At 46.2% G+C, this 26,386-nt stretch overlaps 1 protein-coding gene across 1 annotated transcript in view; it reads left to right on the plus strand.

Moving 5' to 3' along the window:
• The first annotated feature begins 8,480 nt into the window (after positions 1–8,480).
• LOC126282351 (uncharacterized) overlaps positions 8,481–26,386 on the plus strand; it is a 123,043-nt gene continuing 105,137 nt past the window's right edge. Inside the window, exons 1-2 of the mRNA XM_049982008.1 lie at positions 8,481–8,507; positions 8,691–8,871. Coding sequence (XP_049837965.1) covers positions 8,481–8,507; positions 8,691–8,871 — 208 coding nt within the window. The remainder of the gene's footprint in view (positions 8,508–8,690; positions 8,872–26,386) is intronic.

Genomic DNA, 26,386 nt, shown 5'->3' on the forward strand with positions numbered 1-26,386 from the left:
TTTCCTCAAGGAAGTGTTATAGACCTTCTGTCCTTCCTGATCTACATAAACAGTTTAGGAGATAATCTGAGCAGCTCTCTTAGACTGTAAAGTCACCAGATGATCAAAATGAATAATAAAAGATTTAGACAGTACATCTGTATGGTGCAAAAAGTAAAAACTGACTTTAAAAATGATAAGTGTGAAGTCATCCAGATGAGCATTAAAAGGAATCCGATAAGTTTTAGTTACACGATAAATCACAACATATTTTAAAGGCTGTAAACTTAACTACATACTTAGGGATTACAATTACGAATCATTCAGATTGGACTGACCACATCGATAATGTTGAGGTAAAAGCAAACCAAAGACTGCGATTTATTGGCTGACATTTAGAAAATACAACAGGTCTCCTAAAGAGACTGTTTATACTACGCTTGTCCGCTCTCCTGGAATATTGCTGTGTTGTGTGGGATCCGCATCAGGTAAGATTGATGGCGTACGTCAAAAAAGTTCAAAGAAGGACAGATCGTTTTGCATTGTCGCAAAATATAGAAGAGAGTGCTTCAGATATCATATACAAATTGGGGTGGTAGTCATTAAAACAAACGTGATTTTCGCTGCGGCAGGACCTTCTCATGAAATTTCAACTACCAACTTTCTCCTCAGAGTGTGAAAATATTTTGTTGGCTCCCATCTACATAGGAAGGAATTATCATCGTAATAAAATACCTTAGAGAAATCAGAGCTCGCACGTAAAGATTTAAATGTTAGTTTTTCCCGCGCGCTTTTCGAGGGTGGAACAGAAGAGAAGTAACTTGGAAGTGGGTCAATGAACTATTTGCCAGGCGCTTAACTGTGACTTGTAGAGTAATCACCTAGACGTAGACGACTCATCCTCGGCAGATAATTCCCTGATTAGTGTATTGAATGTTCCCAAACGATTGCTATGAGATGCCCATTTCCATACCCAATATTTGCGTCCGTGTCTTTTTTCGTCAATGTCACGTAGCTCTCTGCTTAAAATCTGTGCAACTCCTGTATGAATAATTTCACTTGGCACCATCTTGAAGGAAGAAGTAGCGTTCCCAACTTCAACGTGTCGAAATGCTAAACTGTACGTAAGGGTAGTTGCGGGGAGACACACGTGTAACAAATTCATGCCTGTGGAATCCCGGTGTCTTGTGATTTAATTCGACTGCATTCCGTGACCCTTGATTTACTAGCGTTGACGCTTATGGAGGATTTCCCCATTGGATGTTGGAAAAGTTCCAATAATGGAGACGAGATGGTTGTGAGCGAGCAATACTTCATTATGATCGAACGATACAAAACCGTGACTGCACAGTCACATGTCTCGCAGCATTTTATTTATTCATTTTGTTTAATTGCTCAGTGATTTGAGGCCGGCATCCCTACTGTCCAGTGATGCGTACAGCTCCGGGCAGCGCTGTCAGTGTCGATATTCCTTCAGAGCCCCTCCTCCCCACCTATGGTGAGGAGCACTGGGGGAAGCTGTGTGTGGAGTGAAGTGTACTGATGTTCTCGACGAGCCATGCATGTCAAGAGTGAGGAACGGGCATGGCTGGACCGTTTCTCATAGACGCAGGCGTGCCTTATCAGTTGTGCCATGGCAGGTACCTGTGCGAAACATAACCAGACCGCTTCTCAGAGAACTGTGCTACAAATATAGCACAATTCTTATCCATCATCTGTCAGAGATCATTGGAACAGCGGATAGTTCCACGGGACTGGAAGAAGGCCCAGGTCATAGCAATCTATAAAAAGGGGAGAAAATCGGTTGCGCATAATTACCGGCCAATTTCACTGACATCGATTTGTTGTGGAATCATGGAACATATTTTGTGTTCAGACACAATGGCCTTTCTAGACTCTGAGAAGCTCATCTGCAGAAACCAGCACGGTTTTAGGAAACAACGGTCATGCGAGACACAGCTGGCCCTCTTTGTGCGTGATATACAACAGGTTTTAGATACCGGCTCCCAGCTTCATGTCATATTTCTCGACTTTCGAAAGGCATACGACTCAGTTCCGCACTATCGCTTGCTCCAAAAACTTGGCGTTTACGGTCTGTCCGATGACATATGCGGTTGGATAGAAAGTTTTATAACAGACGGGGAGCAGTATGTCGTCCTGAATGAGGTGATTTCAACAGACACAGGCGTAACTTCAGGTGTGCCCCAGGGCAGCGTAATAGGTCCGCTGCTTTTTACGATTTACATAAACGATCTCCTTCATGGTGTTCACAGCGGCATTAGACTGTTTGCGGATGATACTGTAGTCTACAGGAAAGCAGTATCACACGACAGTTGTGAACAAATCAATGAGAATTTGCAGAAAATAAATGCGTTGTGTAATGACTGGCATTTATCTGTCAATATTAGTAAGTGTAACCTACTGCGTATAAGAAGGCGAAAATCCCCATTAATGTACGAGTACAAAATTAATGCCCAGTCTTTGGAAGCGGTAACATCCGTCAAGTATCTGGGTGTGACTATTCGAAATTATCTCAAATGGAATGATCAGATTACAGAAATAACGGGCAAGGCGAAATCTAAATTGCGGTTCGTTCGTAGAATCCTGAAGCGATGCAGTCCTTCAACAAAGGAAATTGCTTGCAATACGTTAGTTCGTCCAGTTTTAGAGTATTGTTCGTCTGTATGGGACCCTTGCCAGTTGGATTTCATTCAAGAGATGGAAAAGGTCCAAAGAAGAGCAGCAAGATTCGTGACTGGTACATTTAGCCATCGCGAGAGCCTTACAGATCTCGTAGAAAGTTTGAAGTTTGATACACTTGCAGGTAGACGACGCGCTAAACGGAAGGGGCTGCTCACTAAATTCCGAAATCCGATCTTCGCCGAAGATGTAGAGCATATATTATTACCACCAACTTTCAATTCGCGCAATGATCACCATTCAAAGATAAGGGAAATTAGAGCTCGTACTGAGGCGTTCAGACAGTCGTTTTTCCCTCGTGCGATAAGCGAGTGGAACAGAGGTGGTGGAAATATGACTTTGGTGCGAATTGTGCCCTCCGCCACACACCGCTTCGTGGCTAGCGGACTATATACATGGATGTAGATTGGTCGTGACGTGGTCGGCACATAAGAGAGACACGACATGACCATTTCTCATAGAGGCATCACCTGTAGCGCTCATTTCATGCAGATGGGAAGGCAGCAGATGGCGTGGGAGCCGTCTGATGCAGCCATACCAGGATTCAGACTTGAGTGGGTGGAGTCACTGGCTGCAGCGGACGCGGTGGTCCATCAAAAAGTGCATCTGTGTGGATGTGTGGACTTTTGAGTGGCATCTGTCACGCTGGAACGCTCGGATGGATGATTTTGAAGGTACTATCTATTGATAAATGAAACAGAAGCATAGTTAATGTTGATGTGTGAGTGATTGACTCGCTACAAGCAGGCTGCATTCGAAATCAGTGGCATATGAGAGCGGCTTTAAGTGTTCTGTGCCACCATTCGACAAACCCGTTGCTCTGCTGGTGGTACATTGTCGTGAAGTTGCGCTTAATGCTGCGGAGGTTGCATAGAGCTTTGAATAGCACCAATTCAAACTGTCCAATTGCTCTGGTGTCATCGGCATTCGCTGTTTCATCGTTCTGTAGGATCCATGCAGGCTTTAACTGTTGGTTAAGGCAGTCGTCACTTTGACGTTGAGCAGGATATATCCCTTTTGAGGACTCTGAATGGTCCTGTGTAGGATGCCTGTAGAGTCGGTCAAGCTGTGTCATCTTGCATCATAATGTAATCATGCAGCGCTTTATGCAAGAACACCTAAGAGGTGAAGTGTGGTGTGGATGGCCACACCTGCTTGTGACTGATGAGGTCTTTCACACTTCGAACTAGAGTGGGAAGGTGTGCCTGTTCGGGAAGCTGCATCGGCAAGACGAAACCTGCACGTAATAACATATTAAAACTCATCGTAGAGAATTTTGCCTAGCGATGCTTGTAGATCCTCTTTGAATACTATTCATACTCCTAACAGAACCCACAGTAGATCTCTGCCCACAACGAGCGGATTTGTTCTGTGCCACCATTCGACAAACCCATTGCTCTGCAGGTGGTACACTCTCGTGCAGTTGCGCTTAATGCTGCTTAAGTTGCATAGCACCAACTCAAACTGTCGACCCTGATCTGTTGTTATAGTCTTGGGTGACCTGAATCGATTTATCCAATTACCTACGAATGCATGAACCGTTGATTCTGCTGTGATGTCTTTCAGCAGTATCACTTTGACCCATCGGAATGTTCTGCCGATTACTTACAAGTATCTACACTCCTGGAAATGGAAAAAAGAACACATTGACACCGGTGTGTCAGACCCACCATACTTGCTCCGGACACTGCGAGAGGGCTGTACAAGCAATGATCACACTCACGGCACACCGGACACACCAGGAACCGCGGTGTTGGCTGTCGAATGGCGCTAGCTGCGCAGCATTTGTACACCGCCGCCATCAGTGTCAGCCAGTTTGCCGTGGCATACGGAGCTCCATCGCAGTCTTTAACACTGGTAGCATGTCGCGACAGCGTGGACGTGAACCGTATGTGCAGTTGACGGACTTTGAGCGAGGGCGTATAGTGGGCATGCGGAAGGCCGGGTGGACGTACCGCCGAATTGCTCAACACGTGGGGCGTGAGGTCTCCACAGTACATCGATGTTGTCGCCAGTGGTCGGCGGAAGGTGCACGTACCCGTCGACCTGGGACCGGACCGCAGCGACGCACGGATGCACGCCAAGACCGTAGGATCCTACGCAGTGCCGTAGGGGACCGCACCGCCACTTCCTAGCAAATTATGGACACTGTTGCTCCTGGGGTATCGGCGAGGACCATTCGCAACCGTCTCCATGAAGCTGGGCTACGGTCCCGCACACCGTTAGGCCGTCTTCCGCTCACGCCCCAACATCGTGCAGCCCGCCTCCAGTGGTGTCGCGACAGGCGTGAATGGAGGGACGAATGGAGACGTGTCGTCTTCAGCGACGAGAGTCGCTTCTGCCTTGGTGCCAATGATGGTCGTATGCGTGTTTGGCGCCGTGCAGCTGAGCGCCACAATCAGGACTGCATACGACCGAGGCACACAGGGCCAACACCCGGCATCATGCTGTGGGGATCGATCTCCTACACTGGCCGTACACCTCTGGTGATCGTCGAGGGGACACTGAATAGTGCACGGTACATCCAAACCGTCATCGAACCCATCGTTCTACCATTCCTAGACCGGCAAGGGAACTTGCTGTTCTAACAGGACAATGCACGTCCGCATGTATCCCGTGCCACCCAACGTGCTCTAGAAGGTGTAAGTCAACTACCCTGGCCAGCAAGATCTCCGATCTGTTCCCCATTGAGCATGTTTGGGACTGGATGAAGCGTCGTCTCACGCGGTCTGCACAATGAATTCACGGTGTTCTTATTTCAATTTCCAGGAGTGTATATCCCTCTGATTCCTGGAGGGACTGATGAAGTCGAGGTGTACATGATGGAAACGTTTCCATGGTATCTCGAATTGTCCTAACTGTGGTAATCTGTGCCTGCTGACTTCTCTGCACTGGCAAGCTACACGTGGTTGCGCCTGGTGAGTCAGTCTCGTTGTAGTTGTATGTTTGACCACACAAATCACTCTGAAATGTTGACCTGATAAAAATGAAATGATCGTATGCCTTTGTTGGCCAGGAGGCCCCACTAAGGGGAATTCAAAATGTTCAAATGTGTGTGAAATCCTATGGGACTTAACTGCTAAGGTCATCAGTCCCTAAGCTTACACACTACTTAACCTAAATTATCCTCAGGACAAACACACACACCCGTGCCCGAGGGAGGACTCGAACCTCCGCTGGGACTAGCCGCACAGTCCATGACTGCAGCGCCTTAGACCGCTAGGCTAATACCGCGCGACTGGGGGAGTTCGGCCGCGGTATTGCAAGTCCTTTTTGGGTGACGCCACATCGGTGACTTGCGAGTCAATGACGATGAAAGACACACAGCACCCATTCCCCTGCCGGGAATCGAACCCAGGCCCCCTGCGTGGTAGGCGGGAACGCTACCTCTGCTCTACACAGGCGGACTGTTGACCTGATACTCGGGTGAGACAAGTTGTGAAGTCGTTCAAAGATTGCATCCTATATTGTCTTTGGCGCCAGTGGGTGCATTCTGTTGCACGATACATCACAGAGCATCTGCACTTTAGACCCAATACCCTGCGCCACTCAATGCGCAGTCCTGTAGAGCCTTTGTTTAGTTAGTCTGCACAGTTTGCGTCGTTACCCTGTCCGGCTGCTAATTCATTACAGTCAATGTGGAGAGAAATGATAAGTAATCTACAGTTATGTTCTTGGTCTCACGTAAGTGGCGGACATCAGTAGAGTATTGTGCCATGAGGTAAAGATGTCGTTAGTAGTGGTGCTGACATCCTTTAATGGAAGATGAATCACTTCGGTGAGTGTATTCTCATCTGTAGATATGATGACGAATCTCCCCTCAACATCTTCGCTGAAGTACCACACCACCTCACTGGCTAGTAGTTCATGGTTGTTGGCAGGCCACTTTGAATGCGAAGCTGTGAGTTTCTTTGGAAAGAAGCTTAGGGTTTGAAGAAATGGCTCTGAGCACTATGGGACTAAACTGAAGTCATCAGTCCCCTAGAACTTAGAACTACTTAAACCAAACTGACCTAAGGACATGACACACATCCATGCCCGAGGCAGGATTCGAACCTGCGACCGTAGCGGTCGCGCGGTTCCAGACTGTAGCGCCTAGAACCGCTCGGCCACCCCAGCTGGCAAGCTTAGGGTTTGAGTCTCAACCACACTTGATGCAGTAAAGTCCAGATCGTTGTGCCAGTAGCATCTAGGGTGGGATGAGCGAATGTTATTGTTCGCAAGTTCAAATGCGTCCTTCATTTTATAAGTCTAAACTACCTGTCTTTTCCCCCTGCTTGTTCTGCCAAGCAAGGGCATCGATTAGGTGTGCTTGTGCCACTGCTGCTTGTGGTCAAGGTCCCTAAGAAGTGACGAAGCTCGTGGTAATTAAGAGAGGAAGGGAGTTGTTTGATGACACTGGTTGGGTCAACTGTAGGTGTGACTCCTGATGTGCTTACTGAATGTTTACTATTCCTGCAGTCAGCAGTTTGTTGACCGCTGCCTTTGCAGCGTGTAGACCATCTGTGACTAGGTGGTACACTGCGGGCTGAACCGGAGGGCTTGCGGTCATTTGAATGTGATGCACTGTGCTGTTTCTGATCGCTCATACTTGCACCTTGGACAGCAGGAAATTTACATGAAAGTGGTGTCTTTGTTTGATGGCATTTGTGGCAAAGCAGAGTGCGTCATACTAACCTGTGTTGCGGTAAGGCATGTTTGGCGTGTTGACTGTATGGGCGCCAGGTGAGTTGACAGTGGGCCAGTGCCAGGCGGAATGGGCGTGGCTGCATTTGTCCCCCCCCCCCTTTCCACGGATGTGTGGCAGACACACACATGGTATGCCGTTGACCGTATGGGCGCCAGGTGGGCTGACAGTGGGGCAGTGCCAGGCGGAATGGACGTGACTGCATTTGCTCCCCCCTCCCCCCTTCCTTGTATGTGTGGCAGACACACACATGGTCCTTCTAGTGCTCTTGTGCCACTGTGTGAGAAGTGGACGTGCCATTTATGCGCTGTCAGAGTTTCGCATTTTCGACATGGAGCACTTCCAAATAGAGCATCAGTCGAGATACTACTGTCATGACACACTCCTAGCGTGTGTCACGTGCCTTATGCACAGTGTAGCACAGCTCTGTTCTATAGGATAAGGGTGTCATACAGGCAAAGAGTCCCAGGATGTGGTGGTTGGTGTCATGCTGCAGGAGCGACACGTTCCTTGGCACTGGTGAGAGATAGAAATCGATCCCCACTACCTGTACCTTGCGTTGGTCGCATAGACAGTGCATTGGAAGTGGTACTGCGGGGAGAGTTGCAGGGTTTGGTCGATAGTTACCTTCACTGTGTTCTATGAACTGTTAGTAGCATGGAGTTGGAGCAGTATTGGAGTGATGAATGTTGAAGTGGTTTCCTTCAGATTTTGTTTCAGTCTGAATCTATTTCCACTAGGACGTAGTTGCATGTGTTGTGATCACAGACATACCGTCTACCCCGGTAGGTGGGGATGGCCAGGCACGTGTTTCACACAGCTGTTGGTGAATTGTTGATTTGGCGCAGGCCGGTGCACCTACTGCGACCCATGTGTGGAGACTGGGAACTCGCAAGGCTGTCAGCAGTTCCTTCCATCGACGCCAAAATGTGCAGAGCAATGGCTGCATACTGCATGGCTTGGAATTTCCTGTGGTGTTTATTCGTTGATGGTGTTGAATCACAGTAAGCATCCTACCAGTCAGAAGCAATTTTTGTTCAACTGACTCTAGCTCGCAGACACTTTGAAATAGCCATGGAGTTTTGACTATCCACAGTGCCCATAGAGTTGCATCATGAGACTGGTGTCCACCATTTTGCTGGTGAGTTGTTCCTCATATGTTGTTTTAACTGCTGGTCTGGTGTGCGAGACAGGCGCTCCAATAGGGCCGATTTCCCAGTATTGTACTTGGTTTGAGTGGCGATGCGAGTATGTGAGCACTGTTGAGGTCACCGTGTTCTGCCAGATGGCAAATTAAAGTCATGTGTTGGGCGTCGTCTTCCAGAGTGATAACACATTCCACAGTTGTGAACCAGAGGGCGTATTGTTTCTGGGCAAAACGGCAGCAGTTTATGGTGAGAAGCCAGTCGATGCTCTTCATGATGGACATGTGGTAATGCCACAATTGGAGCCGAATGAAACGCCGTCAAAGAGGAGGTGCCCTAAAGGTCGCTCTTGTGAACCTGGTAACCATATTGTGGTGGCAGGTGGCTGGTTGTGGAGCCATTTGTGACGATATCGTTTGTTCAACCATTTTTTGTGGAATAGTTGACTTGGGTGTCACATGAAACGCATCACAGTTCGAAAATAGTTCTATTTATTGCTCTGGTTCACACGGGTGCATTTGGAGGTAGATCATGCCCAAAGTCTAATGGGAGATTATCCAGTTGTTGCCATTATTGAGGGCGGTTTGTGCCGGGCCCCTTTGTAACACAGAATCTGTAGCCATCGTGTACATCTGTTTTATCACTGGTCGGTGATTGTCACACTGATTGGGTGCTGAAACCAACAAAAAGTGGCCACATTGTTAATGTGTGTTAATTGAAACGAAACGAACATTTACTCATCATGGTATGCGGTTGACACATAATCACCAAAATGGAAAATTCCCCCCCCCCCCCCCCCCCCAGGTGTAAGCAAATTTCTAATAACAAGGACGAGATGATTGTGTGCGAACACTGCTTCATTGTGATTGAACACTACAATAGCGTGACTGCACAGTCGCATCTCTCACAGCACACGTAAGTCTTCGTTTATTGTACAGATATTCCTGTTTGGCATCCATACTCTCTCTGTCCAGCGATGCTTATACCTCCGAGCAGCGATATCAATGTCGATATCCCCACAAGTTCTTCTTGTAATCTCTTTTCACAATGCTATCCATTCAAGTAAACTTTATTTTCAAGTCCTTTGACACCTCTGACAAAATATAAGGAGAAGAAATAAAAAGCATGAGGTTTGTCGATGAAATTGTAATTCTAATTCCTTTTTCAAATTTCACCCAGGTTTCCTTCAAAGGTTGCTCAATGTAAAGATTGAATAACATGGCTAGTAGCCTACAAATCTGCCTCACTACCTTCTCAATGGCTGCCTCCCTTTCATTTCTCTGGGCTCTCATTACTGCAGTTTTGTTTCTGCAGATCTTGTGAATAACCTTTCGATCGTAGTATTTTATCCCTACCAACCTCAGAATTTGAAAGGATCATTATCATGCTATAAACGTAAGTTTACCTTTCTTCAGTCTTCTAAGAGAAGTGGTAGGGTCACTTACTGGTGCAGCTAAAGTCGTGAGGAGCCTCTGGCAAATTTCTAAAACGGGAGTCCTCTCTCCCTCCATTTCGACAATACGTCACATGTATATCATCTGTCACAGCACGTTCTTGCGAGATGTACAGTGTTTTACTTAGAGTTCAGCCAGATAAGAATTTTTTTGTTTCTGTGTCGCTCACTCGCCAGTGAAATTATCCTGTGACCATACGCGCCTCTCTTATCGTATTCATAGACCAAATAATCGTTCCTGACTCACATCCAGTGTAGAAATTGAGTATTATTAAGTATATTTAGCTTCGAAAACGAACGATTAGCTTTTACAACAGCTGTAGGTTCTGTCAGATGCATGAGGACCAGTGGTCGTCAAACTGCCGCCCGGGCGCCGCATGCAGCCTGAATAGGTATTCGTGCGGCCCGCGGTTCTCAGCCGTTTTTATAATTTGCATCTAGCAAAAGCCCAATCTAAAAACGTTAAGAGCTTCTGAGGAAAACAGTTTTTCAGCTCAGTGTCTAAAATACTTGGCGAGGCAGTATTGTTTTAAGATGAGTTAATTTTACACTACTGCCCATTAAAATTGCTACACCACGAAGATGACGTGCTACAGACGAGAAATTAACAGACAGGAAGAAGATGCTGTGATATGCAAACGATTAGCTTTTCAGAGCATTCACACAAGGTTGCCGCCGGTGGCGACACCTACAACGCGCTGACATGAGGAAAGTTTCCAACCGATTTCTCATACACAAACAGCAGCTGACCGGTGTTGCCTGGTGAAACGTTGTTGTGATGCCTCGTCTAAGGAGGAGAAATGCTTACCATCACGTTTCCGACTTTGATAAAGGTCGGATTGTAGCCTATAGCTATTGCCGTTTATCGTATCGCGACATTGCTGCTCGCGTTGGTCGATATCCAATGACTGTTAGCAGAATATGGTGGCTTCAGGAGGGTAATACGGAACGCCGTGCTGGATCCCTACGGCCTCGTATCACTAGCAGTCGAGATGACAGACATTTTATCCGCATGGCTGTAACGGACCGTGCAGTCACGTCTCGATGGGGACGTTTGCAAGACAACAACCATGTTCACGAACAGTTCGACGACGTTTGCATCAGCATTGACTACCAGCTTGGAGACCATGGCTGCGGTTACCCTTGACGCTGCTTCACAGACAGGAGCGCTTGCGATGGCGTACTCAAAGATGAACCTGGGTGCACGAATTGCAAAACGTCATTTTTTCGGATGAATCCGGGTTCTGTTTACAGCATCATGATGGTCGCATCCGTGTTTGGCGACATCGCGGTGAACGCACATTGGAAGCGTGTATTCGTCATGGCCATACTGGCGTATCACCCGGCGTCATTGTATGGGGTGCCATTAGTTACGTCTCGGTCATCTCTTATTCGCACTGACGCCACTTTGAACAGTGGACGTTACATTTCAGATGTGTTACGACCCGTGGCTCTACTCTTCATTCGATCCCTGCGAAACCCTACATTTCAGCGGGATAATGCACGACCGCATGTTCCAGGTCCTGTACGGGCCTTTCTGGATACAGAAGATGTTCGACTGCTGCGCTGGCCAGCACATTATATAGATCTCTCACCCATTGAAAACGTCTGGACAATGGTGGCCGAGCAACTGGCTCGTCACTGTACGCCAGTCACTGCTCTTGATGAACTGCGGTATCATGTTGGAGTTGCATGGACAGCTGTACCTTTACACGCCATCCAAGCTCTGTTTGACTCAATGCCCAGGCGTATCAAGGCCGTTATTACAGCCAGAGGTGGTGGTTCTGGGTACTGATTTCTCAGGATCTGTGCACCCAAATTGTGTGAAAATGTAATCATATGTCAGTTCTAGTATAATATATTTGTCAATGAATACCCGTTTATCATCTGCATTTCTTCTTGGAGTAGCAATTTTAATGGCCAGTAGTGTAATTGACTTTAGTGATATCGGCAGTGAGCTAAGTAAAGACGGCCGCTTATCTCAGGGACGGAGGACTAACAAAGGAAGATCACGACGTTGTTGTTGTTTGTTGTTGTGGTCTTCAGTCCTGAGACTGGTTTCATGCAGCTCTCCATGCTACTCTATCCTGTCCAAGCTTCTTCATCTCCCAGTACCTACTGCAACCCACATCCTTCTGAATCTGATTAGTGTATTCATCTCTTGGTCTCCCTCTACGATTTTTACCCTCCACGCTGCCCTCCAATACTAAATTGGTGATCCCGCGATGTCTCAGAACATGTCCTACCAACCGATCCCTTCTTCTAGTCAAGTTGTGCCAGAAGCTCCTCTTCTACCCAATTCTGTTCAATACCTCCCCATTAGTTATGTGATCAACCCATCTAATCTTCAGCATTCTTCCGTAGCACCACATTTCAAAAGCTTCTATTCTCTTCTTGTCCAAACTATTTATCGTCCATGTTTCACTTCCATACATGGCTACACTCCATACAAATACTTGCATAAATTACTTCCTGACACTTAAATCTATACTCGATGTTAACAAATTTCTCTTCTTCAGGAATGGTTTCCTTGCCATTTGCCAGTTTACATTTTATGTCCTCTCTACTTCGACCATCATCAGTTATTTTGCTCCCCAAATAGCAAAACCTCTTTACTACTTTAAGTGTCTCATTTCCTAATCTAATTCCCATAGCATCACCCGACTTAATTCGACTACATTCCATTATCCTCGTTTTGCTTTTGATGATGTTCATCTTATATCCTCCTTTCAAAACACTATCCTTTCCGTTCAACTGCTCTTCCAAGTCGTTTGCTGTCTCGGTCGTGCGTGTGATCATTGCTTGTACAGCCCTCTCGCAGTGTCCGGAGCAAGTATGGTGGGTCTGACACACCGGTATCAATGTGTTCTTTTTTCCATTTCCAGGAGTGTATAATGAAAAAACCGACGTGCATTTTAATGAAGTTGTAGTGAATTCCATATGTTATTTACTATTTGTAATTACATTTTGAAGGACGAGGGACAGGCTTGGAAAGACCAAGTCAAACCTTGATAAATAATGATGCGAGTGACGTTATTCGCAAACAGTAATACAGTAAGTCACAACGTGCCGGATCAAAAGGATAATGTTCAGTTCCTCGTCGGATGTGCTTTCAATAGCACACGTTGCAGGATGGAATTTGTCATACAGACATGGAAAACATAAACTGAAACTTGATACAAACACACTTGGGTTTCCTTTCATTACATTACCTCTCAAATGTCATATAAATTAAATAATAAGCCCAGTGATGAAAAACATTGATTAATTATTGCATTTGAGCGGAAGTCGAACCGTCGACACATACATGTTCGTCTTAGAAACCTCGAACACTAATTGCTTGACCACCATGAACTTTAACGTTTGGCAGCTACACACAGATATACACTCCTGGAAATGGAAAAAAGAACACATTGACACCGGTGTGTCAGACCCACCATAATTGCTCCGGACACTGCGAGAGGGCTGTACAAGCAATGATCACACGCACGGCACAGCGGACACGCCAGGAACCGCGGTGTTGGCCGTCGAATTCGAATGGCGCTAGCTGCGCAACATTTGTGCACCGCCGCCGTCAGTGTCAGCCAGTTTGCCGTGGCATACGGAGCTCCATCACAGTCTTTAACACTGGTAGCATGCCGCGACAGCGTGGACGTGAACCGTATGTGCAGTTGACGGACTTTGAGCGAGGGCGTATAGTGGGCATGCGGGAGGCCGGGTGGACGTACCGCCGAATTGCTCAACACTTGGGGCGTGAGGTCTCCACAGTACATCGATGTTGTCGCCAGTGGTCGGCGGAAGGTGCACGTGCCCGTCGACCTGGGACCGGACCGCAGCGACGCACGGATGCACGCCAAGTCCGTAGTATCCTACGCAGTGCCGTAGGGGACCGCACCGCCACTTCCCAGCAAATTAGGGACACTGTTGCTCCTGGGGTATCGGCGAGGACCATTCGCAACCGTCTCCATGAAGCTGGGCTACGGTCCCGCACACCGTTAGGCCGTCTTCCGCTCACGCCCCAACATCGTGCAGCCCGCCTCCAATGGTGTCGTGACAGGCGTGAATGGAGGGACGAATGGAGACGTATCGGCCTTCTTGCCAATGATGGTCGTATGCGTGTTTGGCGCCGTGCAGGTGAGCGCCACAATCAGTACTGCATACGACCGAGGCACACAGGGCCGACACCCGGCATCATGGTGTGGGGAGCGATCTCCTACACTGGCCGTACACATCTGGTGATCGTCGAGGGGGCACTGAATAGTGCACGGTACATCCAAACCGTCATCGAACCCATCGTTCTACCATTACTAGACCGGCAAGGGAACTTGCTGTTCCAACAGGACAATGCACGTCCGCATGTATCCCGTGCCACCCAACGTGCTCTAGAAGGTGTAAGTCAACTATCCTGGCCAGCAAGATCTCCGGATCTGTCCCCCATTGAGCATGTTTGGGACTGGATGAAGCGTCGTCTCACGCGGTCTGCACGTCCAGCACGAACGCTGGTCCAACTGAGGCGCGAGGTGGAAATGGCATGGCAAGCCGTTCCACAGGACTACATCCAGCATCTCTATGATCGTCTCCATGGGAGAATAGCAGCCTGCATTGCTGCGAAAGGTGGATATACACTGTACTAGTGCCGACATTGTGCATGCTCTGTTGTCTGTGTCTATGTGCCTGTGGTTCTGTCAGTGTGATGTATCTGACCCCAGGAATGTGTCAATAAAGTTTCCCCTTCCTGGGACAATGAATTCACGGTGTTCTTATTTCAATTTCCAGGAATGTATAAGGCATACAATAGGCGTCTACAACTTCTCTTGCGATTTTCTCGGAAGTTCCAGAGCAATGTATCTTACTAGCACATTATGTTGTTTTAATGCCTTGCTAAAGGCATACAAAGTGTGAAGTAAATCTATGATCCCAACGTTGTGGATTCACGTTGTAAGTAGCTCAGCCATTGTAGGTTTAGAGGATGTGATGGGGTAATGTGCTTGCCTCGTACCAGTTAGCTGCTGCAGCATATATTTCAAACGGAAGCAACGTGGTTTCGTGAATGTACACTACAGAGGCTGTCATTTTCAAATGCGGTACGTATTTGTAGCTGGGAATATGAAATCAAATCAACGCAACTGTAATACAGCGCAATGAGTAGAACAAAAATGACTTTCAAAACATTTAGTAATAATTTGTGATCGTGTTTGATATTGGATAATTAATTTACTAATCAGTTGCTCACACAGGAAACGCAACAACACATCGTCAGACAATTATAGTGTCACAGATTTGGGGTGCTGAGAGTGGCAGCAATCTGAAACAGAGAACAGACGGCAGTGCTCCGGATGGTGGCAAGTTTTAACGATCGGTACCGGAAATTGGGTGCAGGCGGCCAACTTATTGTACCCTTATTATAGCTATACTGTGTTCACCATAAGAATAAAATTAATGTAAACATTACGCTATGTATTCTTCCGCGTTTGCCTGAATCTCGTTGAGTTTCGTTTCACGTGGAGCGGAAGCCAAGCTTTGTCCAGTACAGTCAAGTATGATCATAAGTATACGTTTTCATGTTGTGTTACACGCAAATAAACTGGGCGATAATGCGGGACAACAGCTTTACCGGCGCACTTACCTTGGACAGCAATGGTCCAACTAACTTACAACGATGTGACCAGTTGTAGTTCAGACGTAAAAAGAGACGAGCAGACAAACTACACTCATGCTAATATATTAAGGATAATTGCAGAATGTGGTGCCACTCAACGTGGCACTACACAAAACTGGCGCTAATAGCATAGGCACATAGGAAACACACACGACACAGATCTGTAAGTCCACGGTACTGGTGATAAGGTGAGAAAACCGTCCCGCAACACATGTGCTACAAAACGCCTCTGTTTCCTGCGCATGTACGCCGACATCAATATGGGATATGATCACCATGCACACGTACACAGGCCGCACAACGGGTTGGCATACTCTGGATCAGGTGGTCGAGCAGCTGCTGGGGTATAGCTTCCCATTCTTGAACCAGTGCCTGTCGGAGCTTCTGAAGTGTTGTAGGGGTTTGAAGACGTGCAGCGATACGTCGACCGAGAGCATCCCAGATGTACTCGGTTGGGTTTAGGTCTGGAGAACAGGTAGGCCACTCCATTTGTCTGATATCTTCTGTTTCAAGGTACTCCCCCACGATGGCAGCTCGGTGGGCCGTGCGTTATCATCTATAAGGAGGAAGGTGGGACACACTGCACCCCTGAAAAGGCAGACATACTGGTGCAAAACTACGTCCCGATACACCTGACCTGTTACAGTTCCTCTGTCAAAGACATGCAGGGGTGTACGTGAACTAATCACAATCCCACCCTACACCATCAAATCATGACCTCCACACAGATCCCTTTCAAGGACATTGAGGGGTCAGTATCTGGTTCCTGGTTCACGCCAGATGAAAAACCGTCAAGAATCACTGTTCAGACTATACCTGGACTCGTCCGTGAACGTAACCTGGGACCACTGTTCCAATGACCATGTACTGTGTTCGTGACACCAGGCTTTACGGGCTCTCCTGTGGCCAGGGGTCAGTGGAATGCACCTTGCAGGTCTCCAGGCGAATAAACCATGTCTGTTCAGTCCTCTGTGGACTGTGTGACTGGAGACAACTGTTCCAGTGGCTGTGATAAGGTCCCGAGCAAGGCTACCTGCAGTACTCCGTGGCCGTCTGCGGGCACTGATGGTGAGATATCGGTCTTCTTGTGGTATTGTACGCTGTGGACGTCCGATACTGTAGCGCCTGGACACGTTTCCTGTCTGCTGGAATCATTGCCATAATGTTGAGATCACACTTTGTGGCACACGGAGGGCCTGTGCTGCGACCTGCTGCGTTTGTCTAGCCTCCAGTCGCCCTAGTATTCTACCCCTCATAACGTCACCAATATGAGTTCTTTGAGCCATTACTCCCTGCACGGTACTCTGACATGCACCAACACACCTCTGCGTATGTGGACCGTTGTCAGAGCCACCGTGCGACGACCGCAGGTCAAATGCACCGCATGGTCATAACCCGAGGTGATTTAAACCCGCATACCGCCCACCAGAGCGTTGTTTCACCACATATCAGCATTATCCTTAATTATGAGCAAGCGTGTATAAAGCTTCAAATGTCATTTAATTTTTAAAGAGAATGGTATAACATTCGGCAAAACTCCAGCGCTAGCGCACGCTTTGTAGGTTATGAGATGGAAAGCACAAAATGGCTCAAATGGCTCTGAGCACTATGGGACTTAACATCTGAGGTCATGAGTCCCCTAGTTAACCTAACTAACCTAAAGACATGAGACACATCCATGCCCGAGGCAGGATTCGAACCTGCGACCGGAGCGGTCACGCGGTCCCAGACTGAAGCGCCTAGAACCGCTCGGCCACACCAGCCGGCAGCACAAAATGCTCTCATTCTCATCTAACATAGTATTATAATTACAAACATGAGTGATAAAAATTCTTAACTTAAAAAGCGGGTAATTTTTCTGGGCGAGATATATGTGATGCAAAAGCATACTGCAGGGATTTCACAATATTGTTGAACGCTGACGGCACTGAGGATATTAATTACAGTAATTGTAATCTTTCAGTTCCTTCCTTATCCGGATCCGAGAAATACATTTCAGTTTTGGAATTGTCATATGCTACGTTGATAACGAGTCGATCAAATACAAACTCCACGAAGCCACCCAGGCGCCGCATTTTCTCCTGTTCTTTTATGACGTGTCTTTCATATCCCGCCAGCCGGCAGTGACATGGGAAAAAACTGCGTGCGTTAGTTCCAGTACGTCCGGCAGCTTAGCTGTCTTTTTATTCCTAGCGACAGATCCCTTAACATGGCTCCAAATCAGAGTTGTTAAATAGGTATTGTAATGATACAGCGGAAAATGTAAAGTTTCAACATTTGTATGGTGAGCTCGATGCTGTGAAAATGACTGTTTTTCATGTTTCTACGGAACTTATCACTCTGGTACTCTGGTTCGTGAGAGATTACATCTGTGGTATAAAACAATGGACATAGTCCACATTAAGAGTATATAGTTTTTTATTTTTGTCCTAAAAATTAAATTGTTATGTTTTCTTAATTTAAGCAACTTTTATTAACAATCTTCCATAAAATATCGATAATTAAGAACTTATAGTTGAAACGAAAACAGGAATTTCGCATGCAATATGTAATTAGAAACAAGCAAACATGCGTCATTCATAAAAATGATGATGAATTTTACAGTCATGAGTTGTAGGTATTTCAAATAAAAGGATGATCAAGGCCATACTTGAACCAGCGATCCACGAATTGCTACCGATTCCTCTATGCATCCAGTGTGTATTTGTATCCCAAGTGTATCAACAAACACAGTTCCTCTGAAAACTTTAAAGCCGTTTTTTCTGTAAATTTGTGAAAACATTGAGAACAACCTATTTCTCGGCACTTTTTGCCGTGTTCCACGCTCGTGTTTCAGTACAGAGCAGGAAGCAGCCTCTGCCATTTTCACACGGCGTACGAGTATTAACAGCGCGACAATCAGGCACAACAGTACGGAGACAGTGACTGTACACGATTCTTCAAATAAAAACTACACAGCTAAAGATTGATTAAAAACAAGACGCCGATGGCTGTTAATACATTAGAATATGTTAAAGTTGGATTAAACATGACTTAGTAATTGTTGTTGTTGTTGTTGTCTTCAGTCCTGAGACTGGTTTGATGCAGCTCTCCATGCCACTCTATCCTGTGCAAGCTGCTTCATCTCCCAGTACCCACTGCAACCTACATCCTTCTGAATCTGCTTAGTGTATTCATCTCTTGGTCTCCCTCTACGATTTTTACACTCCACGCTGCCCTCCAATGGTAAATTTGTGATCCCTTGATGCCTCAGAACATGTCTTACCAACCGATCCCTTCTTCTAGTCAAGTTGTGCCACAAACTTCTCTTCTCCCCAATCCTATTCAATACCTCCTCATTAGTTACGTGATCTACCCATCTAATCTTCAGCATTTTTCTGTAGCACCACATTTCGAAAGCTTCTATTCTCTTCTTGTCCAAACTACTTATCGTCCATGTTTCACTTCCATACATGGCTACACTCCAAACAAATACTTTCAGAAACGACTTCCTGATACATAAATCTATATTCGATGTTAACAAATTTCTCTTCTTCAGAAACGCTTTCCTTGCCATTGCCAGTCTACATTTTATATCCTCTCTACTTCGACCATCATCAGTTATTTTGCTCCCCAAATAGCAAAATTCCTTTACTACTTTAAGTGTCTCATTTCCTAATCTAATTCCCTCAGCATCACCCGATTTAATTTGACTACATTCCATTATCCTCGTTTTGCTTTTGTTGATGTTCATCTTATATCCTCTTTTCAAGACACTGTCCATTCCGTTCAACTGTTCTTCCAAGTCCTTTGCCGTCTCTGACAGAATTACAATGTCATCGGCGAACCTCAAAGTTTTTACTTCTTCTCCATGAATTTTAATACCTACTCTAAATTTTTCTTTTGTTTCCTTTACTGCTTGCTCAATATACAGATTGACTAACATCGGGGAGAGGCTACAACCCTGTCTCAGTCCCTTCCCAACCACTGCTTCCCTTTCATGCCCCTCGACTCTAATAACTGCCATCTGGTTTCTGTACAAATTGTAAATACTCTTTCGCTCCCTGTATTTTACCCCTGCCACCTTTAGAATTTGAAAGAGAGTATTCCAGTCAACATTGTCAAAAGCTTTCTCTAAGTCTACAAATGCTAGAAACGTAGGTTTGCCTTTTTTTAATCTTTCTTCTAAGATAAGTCGTAAGGTCAGTATTGCCTCACGTGTTCCAACATTTCTACGGAATCCAAACTGATCCTCCCCGAGGTCCGCATCTACCAGTTTTTCCATTCGTCTGTAAAGAATTCGCGTTAGTATTTTGCAGCTGTGACTTATTAAACTGATAGTTCGGTAATTTTCACATCTGTCAGCACCTGCTTTCTTTGGGATTGGAATTATTATATTCTTCTTGAAGTCTGAGGGTATTTCACCTGTCTCATACATCTTGCTCACCAGCTGGTAGAGTTTTGTCATGACTGGCTCTCCCAAGGCCGTCAGTAGTTCTAATGAAATGTTGTCTACTCCGGGGGCCTTGTTTCGACTCAGGTCTTTCAGTGCTCTGTCAAACTCTTCACGCAGTATCTTACCTCCCATTTCGTCTTCATCTACATCCTCTTCCATTTGCATAATATTGTCCTCAAGTACATCACCCTTGTATAAAACTTCTATATACTCCTTCCACCTCTCTGCCTTCCCTTCTTTGCTTAGAACTGGGTTGCCGTCTGAGCTCTTGATATTCATACACGTGGTTCTCTTCTCTCCAAACCTTTGAACCTATTTATGTATTAGATATCTTATTACTCTTCTCTCTCTTGGAGAGAAGAGTAATAAGATATCTAATACATAAATAGGTTCAAAAATGCCTCTGAGCACTATGGGACTTAACATCTGAGGTCATCAGTCCCCTAGAACTTAGAACTACTTAAACCTAACTAACCTAAGGACATCACACACATCCATGCCCCAGGCAGGATTCGAACCTCCGACCGCAGCGGTCGCGCGGTCCCAGACTGACGCAAGTACAGAAGTAGGACCCTACTTCCAAGAGCGCAACAACACCAGTGTAGGTGTGCTACGGCTTCTGACCAATCGTCCCGTTTGTGTTTGTTTACATCAGGTTTACTCTTACGATGAACAGAGGACGGTCTTTTGGCTCCTCAGAACATACCAATTTTGGCACCCGATAGCTGTCCGTGTTAGAGAGCCGCTTGCAGGACGGAGACGTACGCTGGCGCCAGATCGAGTCCCCCTGGCGGATTAAAGACGAGGGTCTGTGCCGACCATCCTCGATGTTTTTCTTTGCCGGTTCCCCACATCCCACTAGGCGCTAAACCGGGCTGGTACCCCAAGTACCATCTCAGTTACGCTGTTCACAAATACACTCATGCTCATAAATTAGGGATAATTCTGATACATGGTTAAACAACACTCTTGTGGGCGGTTTGCGGGTTTAAATCACCTCGGGGTATGACCGTGCGGTGCATTTGACCTGCGGTCGTCGCATGGTGGCGCTGGCTGCAGTCCACATACGCAGAGGTATGCTGGTGCATGTCAGAGAAAGGTGCAGAGAATAGTGTGCAGAAGTTTCCAGACTTGCTAATGGTGACTGTGCGATGAAAATGGCTAAAAGAACACATATTGATGAAGTTATGAGGGGTAGAATATTAGGGCGGCTAAAGGCTGGTCAAATGGACCGCGGGCCTTCTGTGTGTTACATAGTGTGATTTCACGATTATGGCAACGATTCCAGCAGACAGGAAACGTGTCCAGGAGCTACAGTACCGGACATCCACAGTGTACAACACCACAAGAAGACCGATATCTCACCATCAGTGGCCGCAGACGGCCATGGAGTACTGCAGGTAGCCTTGCTCGGGACCTTATCACAGCCACTGGAACAGTTATCTCCAGACACACAGTCTACAGACGACTGACAGATATGGTCTATTCGCCTGGAGACCTGCAAGGTGCATTCCACTGACGCCTGGTCGCAGGAGAGCCCGTAAAGCCTGGTGTAAAGTACACAGTACACGCTCTTTGGAACAGTGGTCCCAGGTCATGGTCACAGACGAGTCCAGGTATAGTCTGAACAGTGATTCTCACCGGGTTTTCATCTGGCGTGAACCAGGAACCAGATACCAACCCCATAATCTCCTTGAAAGGGACCTGTATGGAGGTCATGGTTTGATGGTGTGGGGTGGGATTATGATTGGTGCACGTAAACCCCTGCATGTCTTTTACAGAGGAACTGCAACAGGTTAGGTGTATCGGGACGTCATTTTGCACCAGTATGTCCGCTTTTCAGGGTTTGAGTGGGTCCCACCTTCCTCCTGATGGATGATAACACACGGCACTACCGAGCTACCATCGTGGAGGAGTACCTTTAACCAGAAGATATCAGGCGAATGGAGTGGCCTGCCTGTTCTCCAGACCTAAACCCTATCGAGCACGTCTGGGATGCTCTCGGTTGACGTGTCGCTGCACGTCTTCAAACCACTACGACACTTTAGGAGCGCCGACAGGCAGTGGTGCAAGAATGGAAGGCTATACCAAAGCAGTTGCTCGACCATCTGATCCATAGTATGCGAACCCGTTGTGCGGCCTGTGTACGTGTGCATGGTAATCATATCCGATATTGGAGTCGGGGTACATGCGCAGGAAACAGTGGCGTTTTGTAGCACATGTGTTTCAGGACGGTTTTCTCAACTTATGGACGTAAAAAACTGTGACGTATGTGTTCCCTATGTGCCTATGCTACTAGCGCCAGTTTTGTGTAGTGACACGTAGTGTGGCACCACATTCTGCAGTTATCCTTAATTTAAGAACATGAGTGTATTTAAAAAAATTTCGTCCACTTCTACATGAATAACGATGCACGCAGCAGCTGATGTACACATATCCCGTCCCAGGGGATAACAGGCTGGTGGCAGTGAGGGGATATTGCCACCCCTTCATCTAAGCAAGCTAAATCCGTTAATAATAACGCCGACCCTCTGCTGATGCTAGACAAAGGCACAAGAAAAAAAACTAACATACGTAGGTTACCAGTCAATAGTAAGATCGTTTACATCTGAGGCTCGAGGTGCAGCCCCCTAAGGTCACTACTGGCTCTTGAGCAAAAAAAGCTTGACAAACGCCGATCAGGGCGGTTGTGAATACGAAAGAGTAGCTCGATATCAGTTCTGTCTTGCGCAGTACACAAGACAGTTCCGATATTAACTCTTTAAACGACGTACTTACCAACATCATCTGTGTTTGAAGCAGATCAGAAATGTGACGAGGAAATTTCATAGAAAAACTGAACTGCTTCGTTTTTAAGATCTCTGTCGCAGGTGGTAGATACGGAAAAAATCGCAACACAAGAAAATAACTCATGCAGTGTAATGAAATTTCGGGAATAAGTTTGCCTAGGTAACATATTTGAGTGATGAACGTTGCAAGAGCACAGGTTAATGTAAGCGTGAGATAAGGCAATGTAAATGTGAAATGCTTGTACATTAATAATCGATGTAACTGCCAGAATGCTGAATGCAAGCATGTAAATGTGCATGCATTGTGTTGTACGGGTGTCCTAAGTCCATTGTGGGATGAAGTTCCATGACTGCTGCACTTCGTCTCTCAGTACAGGGACGGTTAATGCTGTATGTGATTGATGCTGGAGTTGTCATCTGATGATATGCCACATGTTGTCTATTGGAGACAGATCTGGTGATCGAGCAGTCCAAGGCAACATGTCGACACTTTACAGAGCACGCTGGTTTACAACAGTGGTATGTGGGCGAGCGTTATCCTGTTGGAAAACACCCATACAATGCTGTTTATACATGGAAGCACAGCAGGTCGAATCACAAGACAGACATACAGTTTTGCCGTCAGTGTGCATAGGATAACCGCGAGACTCCTCTTGCTGTCATAGAAAATCGCACCTTCGATCGTAACTCCAGGTGTAGGTCTAGTGTGTCTAGCATGTAAACAGGTTGGGTACAGGTCTTCAGCTGGCCTCCTAACCAGAAAACAGCCATCACTGGACAGAGGCAGAACCAGCTTTCACCAGAAAACACAGCAGACCTCCACGCTGTTCTCGCTTGACACCAGTGAAGTCGCAAATATAGGTGGTTTGGGTCAGTGAAAAGCACTGCACAGGGCGTCTGGCTCCGAGCTCTGCTTGAAGTAACCGACTTTTGACAGTTCGTTGTGTCACTGTGGAGCCAACTGCTGCTCAAATGCTGCTGTAGATGCAGTACGATGTTCTAGAGGCATAAGCCGAACTCACGGTCAGTAGTGTCACGTGGCCGTCTGGAGCGTGATCTTGTGGCTGTACATTCTCGTGACCACCGCTGCCAGCAGTCATATTCATTCCTGTAAAGTCTTCACGCAGTATCGCAGAATGACTATCAATTTCTCGTAGCCATATTACACGGCCTCGTTCAAACTCAATGAGGTGTTGATAATGGTGTCTTTGTCGCCTCAAAAGCATGTTTGACTAACATCAACTCACGACATCCAGTCTCAAAGGTAACTAATGCACACGACTGTTACATCGTGTATTTAAAGCAAACCTGATTTACATCCTCATAGTGGTGCTGCTAGCGCCTCTCGTGAGCGACTGGCACGAAATTAGTGTTGTGACTTTGTTTTTCTGTCATTGTATGAGCAAAGGCAGTGGAAGTGTAACATGGACGATAAATAGCTTGGACAAGAAGAGAATAGAAGCTTTCGAAATGTGGTGCTACGGAAGAATGCTGAAGATTAGATGGGTAGATCACATAACTAATGAGGAGGTACTGAATAAAACTGGGGAGCAGAGGAAGTTGTGGCACAACTTGACAAGAAGAAGGGACCGGTTGGTAGGACATGTTCTGAGGCATCAAGGGATCACAAATTTAGCATTGGAGGGCAGTGTGGAGGGTAAAAATCGTAGAGGGAGACCAAGAGATGAATACACTAAGCAGATTCAGAAGGATGTAGGTTGCAGTAGGTACTGGGAGATGAAGAAGCTTGCACAGGATAGAGTAGCATGGAGAGCTGCATCAAACCAGTCTCAGGACTGAAGAACACAACAGCAACAACATGACCAAAGGTTGGACTGTTTTGTATGTGTCTATGGCTTTCTTTGTTCGTAAAAAAAAAAAAATATTCCAAATAAATATTGTCAATTATTGGGTAAATAAAGTGTCATTTTAAGTCTAGTTCGGACCCTGTTACCGTCTGGTCCTAGAGTGCACGCCACGGAACCTGGCGGATGGCCGGAGACTTTCGGAAGTCAGCAGTTCGTAGTGGTGGAGCCATCTGTTACAACGTAACTAGACTGTGCGTTAGCTGCGCTCCATTCTGCAGTTGCCTGTTGATCGTCGACCATTAACGTTACGTGCGCACACAACAAAGGTGACAATCGCGCTGATACACGCTTTTGTGAGGAAGGTCACGTCATCAAACTGTGTGCCTTTAAAATACGGGATTGTATAAAATCTGTGACGTAGAAAAGTAACAACGCATGGAAACTGGATGAACAGTGGCAACAACAATAGAGAGACTTGCATTGTTTGTCATTTCTGTCGATCAATACAAGAAAATACCGTAATGAGTAGTTCGGAAAACCGCGGCACTTTTTTTTTTTTTACCTTTCCAGCTCGAACTTTGAAAATATTGGAAAATAAAAACTAAAATGAAGAAGAAAAGAAAGGTAACGAAAAATGTATATTTGCTGATATCCTAGACCGGCAGTGCCCTTTCACCATACTCAAACAATTTTTATACGACTCATAAAATGTTTTACAATACTTGTGATTAATGGGAAAACTGTGGCGCATTTACGAGTGTATACAGTACCTTTTTGGTACGCTGCTGAAAGAATCGTATTTAAGAATATATGTGTGTCATACATAAAAAATTATTATTTACAAGGAGCAATGGCGTTCTCTGTTTCTAAACACCTCATTTATATCAAATAATTTATAATTGTTATCGATGTTGTTTCTGTTGTACATAATTATTACCATACATGACATACACTATGTGATCAAAAGTAACCGAACACCCCCAAAAACATACTTCTTTATATTAGGTGCATTGTGCTGCCACCTATTGCCAGGCACTCCGTATCAACGACCTCAGTAGTCTAATATTAGATGTTGTGAGAGAGCAGAATGGGGCGCTCGCTTCTCGGAACTCATGGACTTGAAACGTGGTCAGGTGATTCGGAATCACTTCAGTCATACGTCTGTACGTGAGATTTCCACACTCCTAAACATCCCTAGGTCCACTGTTTCCGATGTAACTGTCAAGTGGAAACGTGAAGGGACACGTACAACACAAAAGCGTACAGGCCGACCTCGTCTGTTGACTGACAAGAGACTTCCAACAGTTAAAGAGGGTCATAATGTGTAATAGGCAGAAATCTATCCAGATCATCACGCAGGAATTCCAAACTGCATCAGGATCCACTGCAAGTATACGACAGTTAGGCGGGAGGTGAGAAAACTCGGATTTTATGGTTGAACGTCTGCTCATAAGCCACACGTTATGCCGGTAAATGCCAAACGACGCCTCGCTTGTGTAAGGAACGTAAACATTGGACGATTGAACAGTGGAAAAATGCTGTGTGAAGTGATTAATCACGGAACACAATCTGGCGATCCGATGGCAGGGTGAGGGTATGGCGAATGCCCGACGAACGCCATCTTAACTATCACAGCGCAGGCCTACCTTGATGTTTTGAGCACCTTCTTGCTTCCCACTGTTGAAAAGCAATTCGGGGATGGCGACTGCATCTTTAACACGATCGAGCACC

The sequence above is a fragment of the Schistocerca gregaria genome, chromosome 7 (genome assembly GCF_023897955.1).
Source record: "Schistocerca gregaria isolate iqSchGreg1 chromosome 7, iqSchGreg1.2, whole genome shotgun sequence".
Taxonomy (NCBI): Eukaryota; Metazoa; Arthropoda; class Insecta; order Orthoptera; family Acrididae; genus Schistocerca; species Schistocerca gregaria.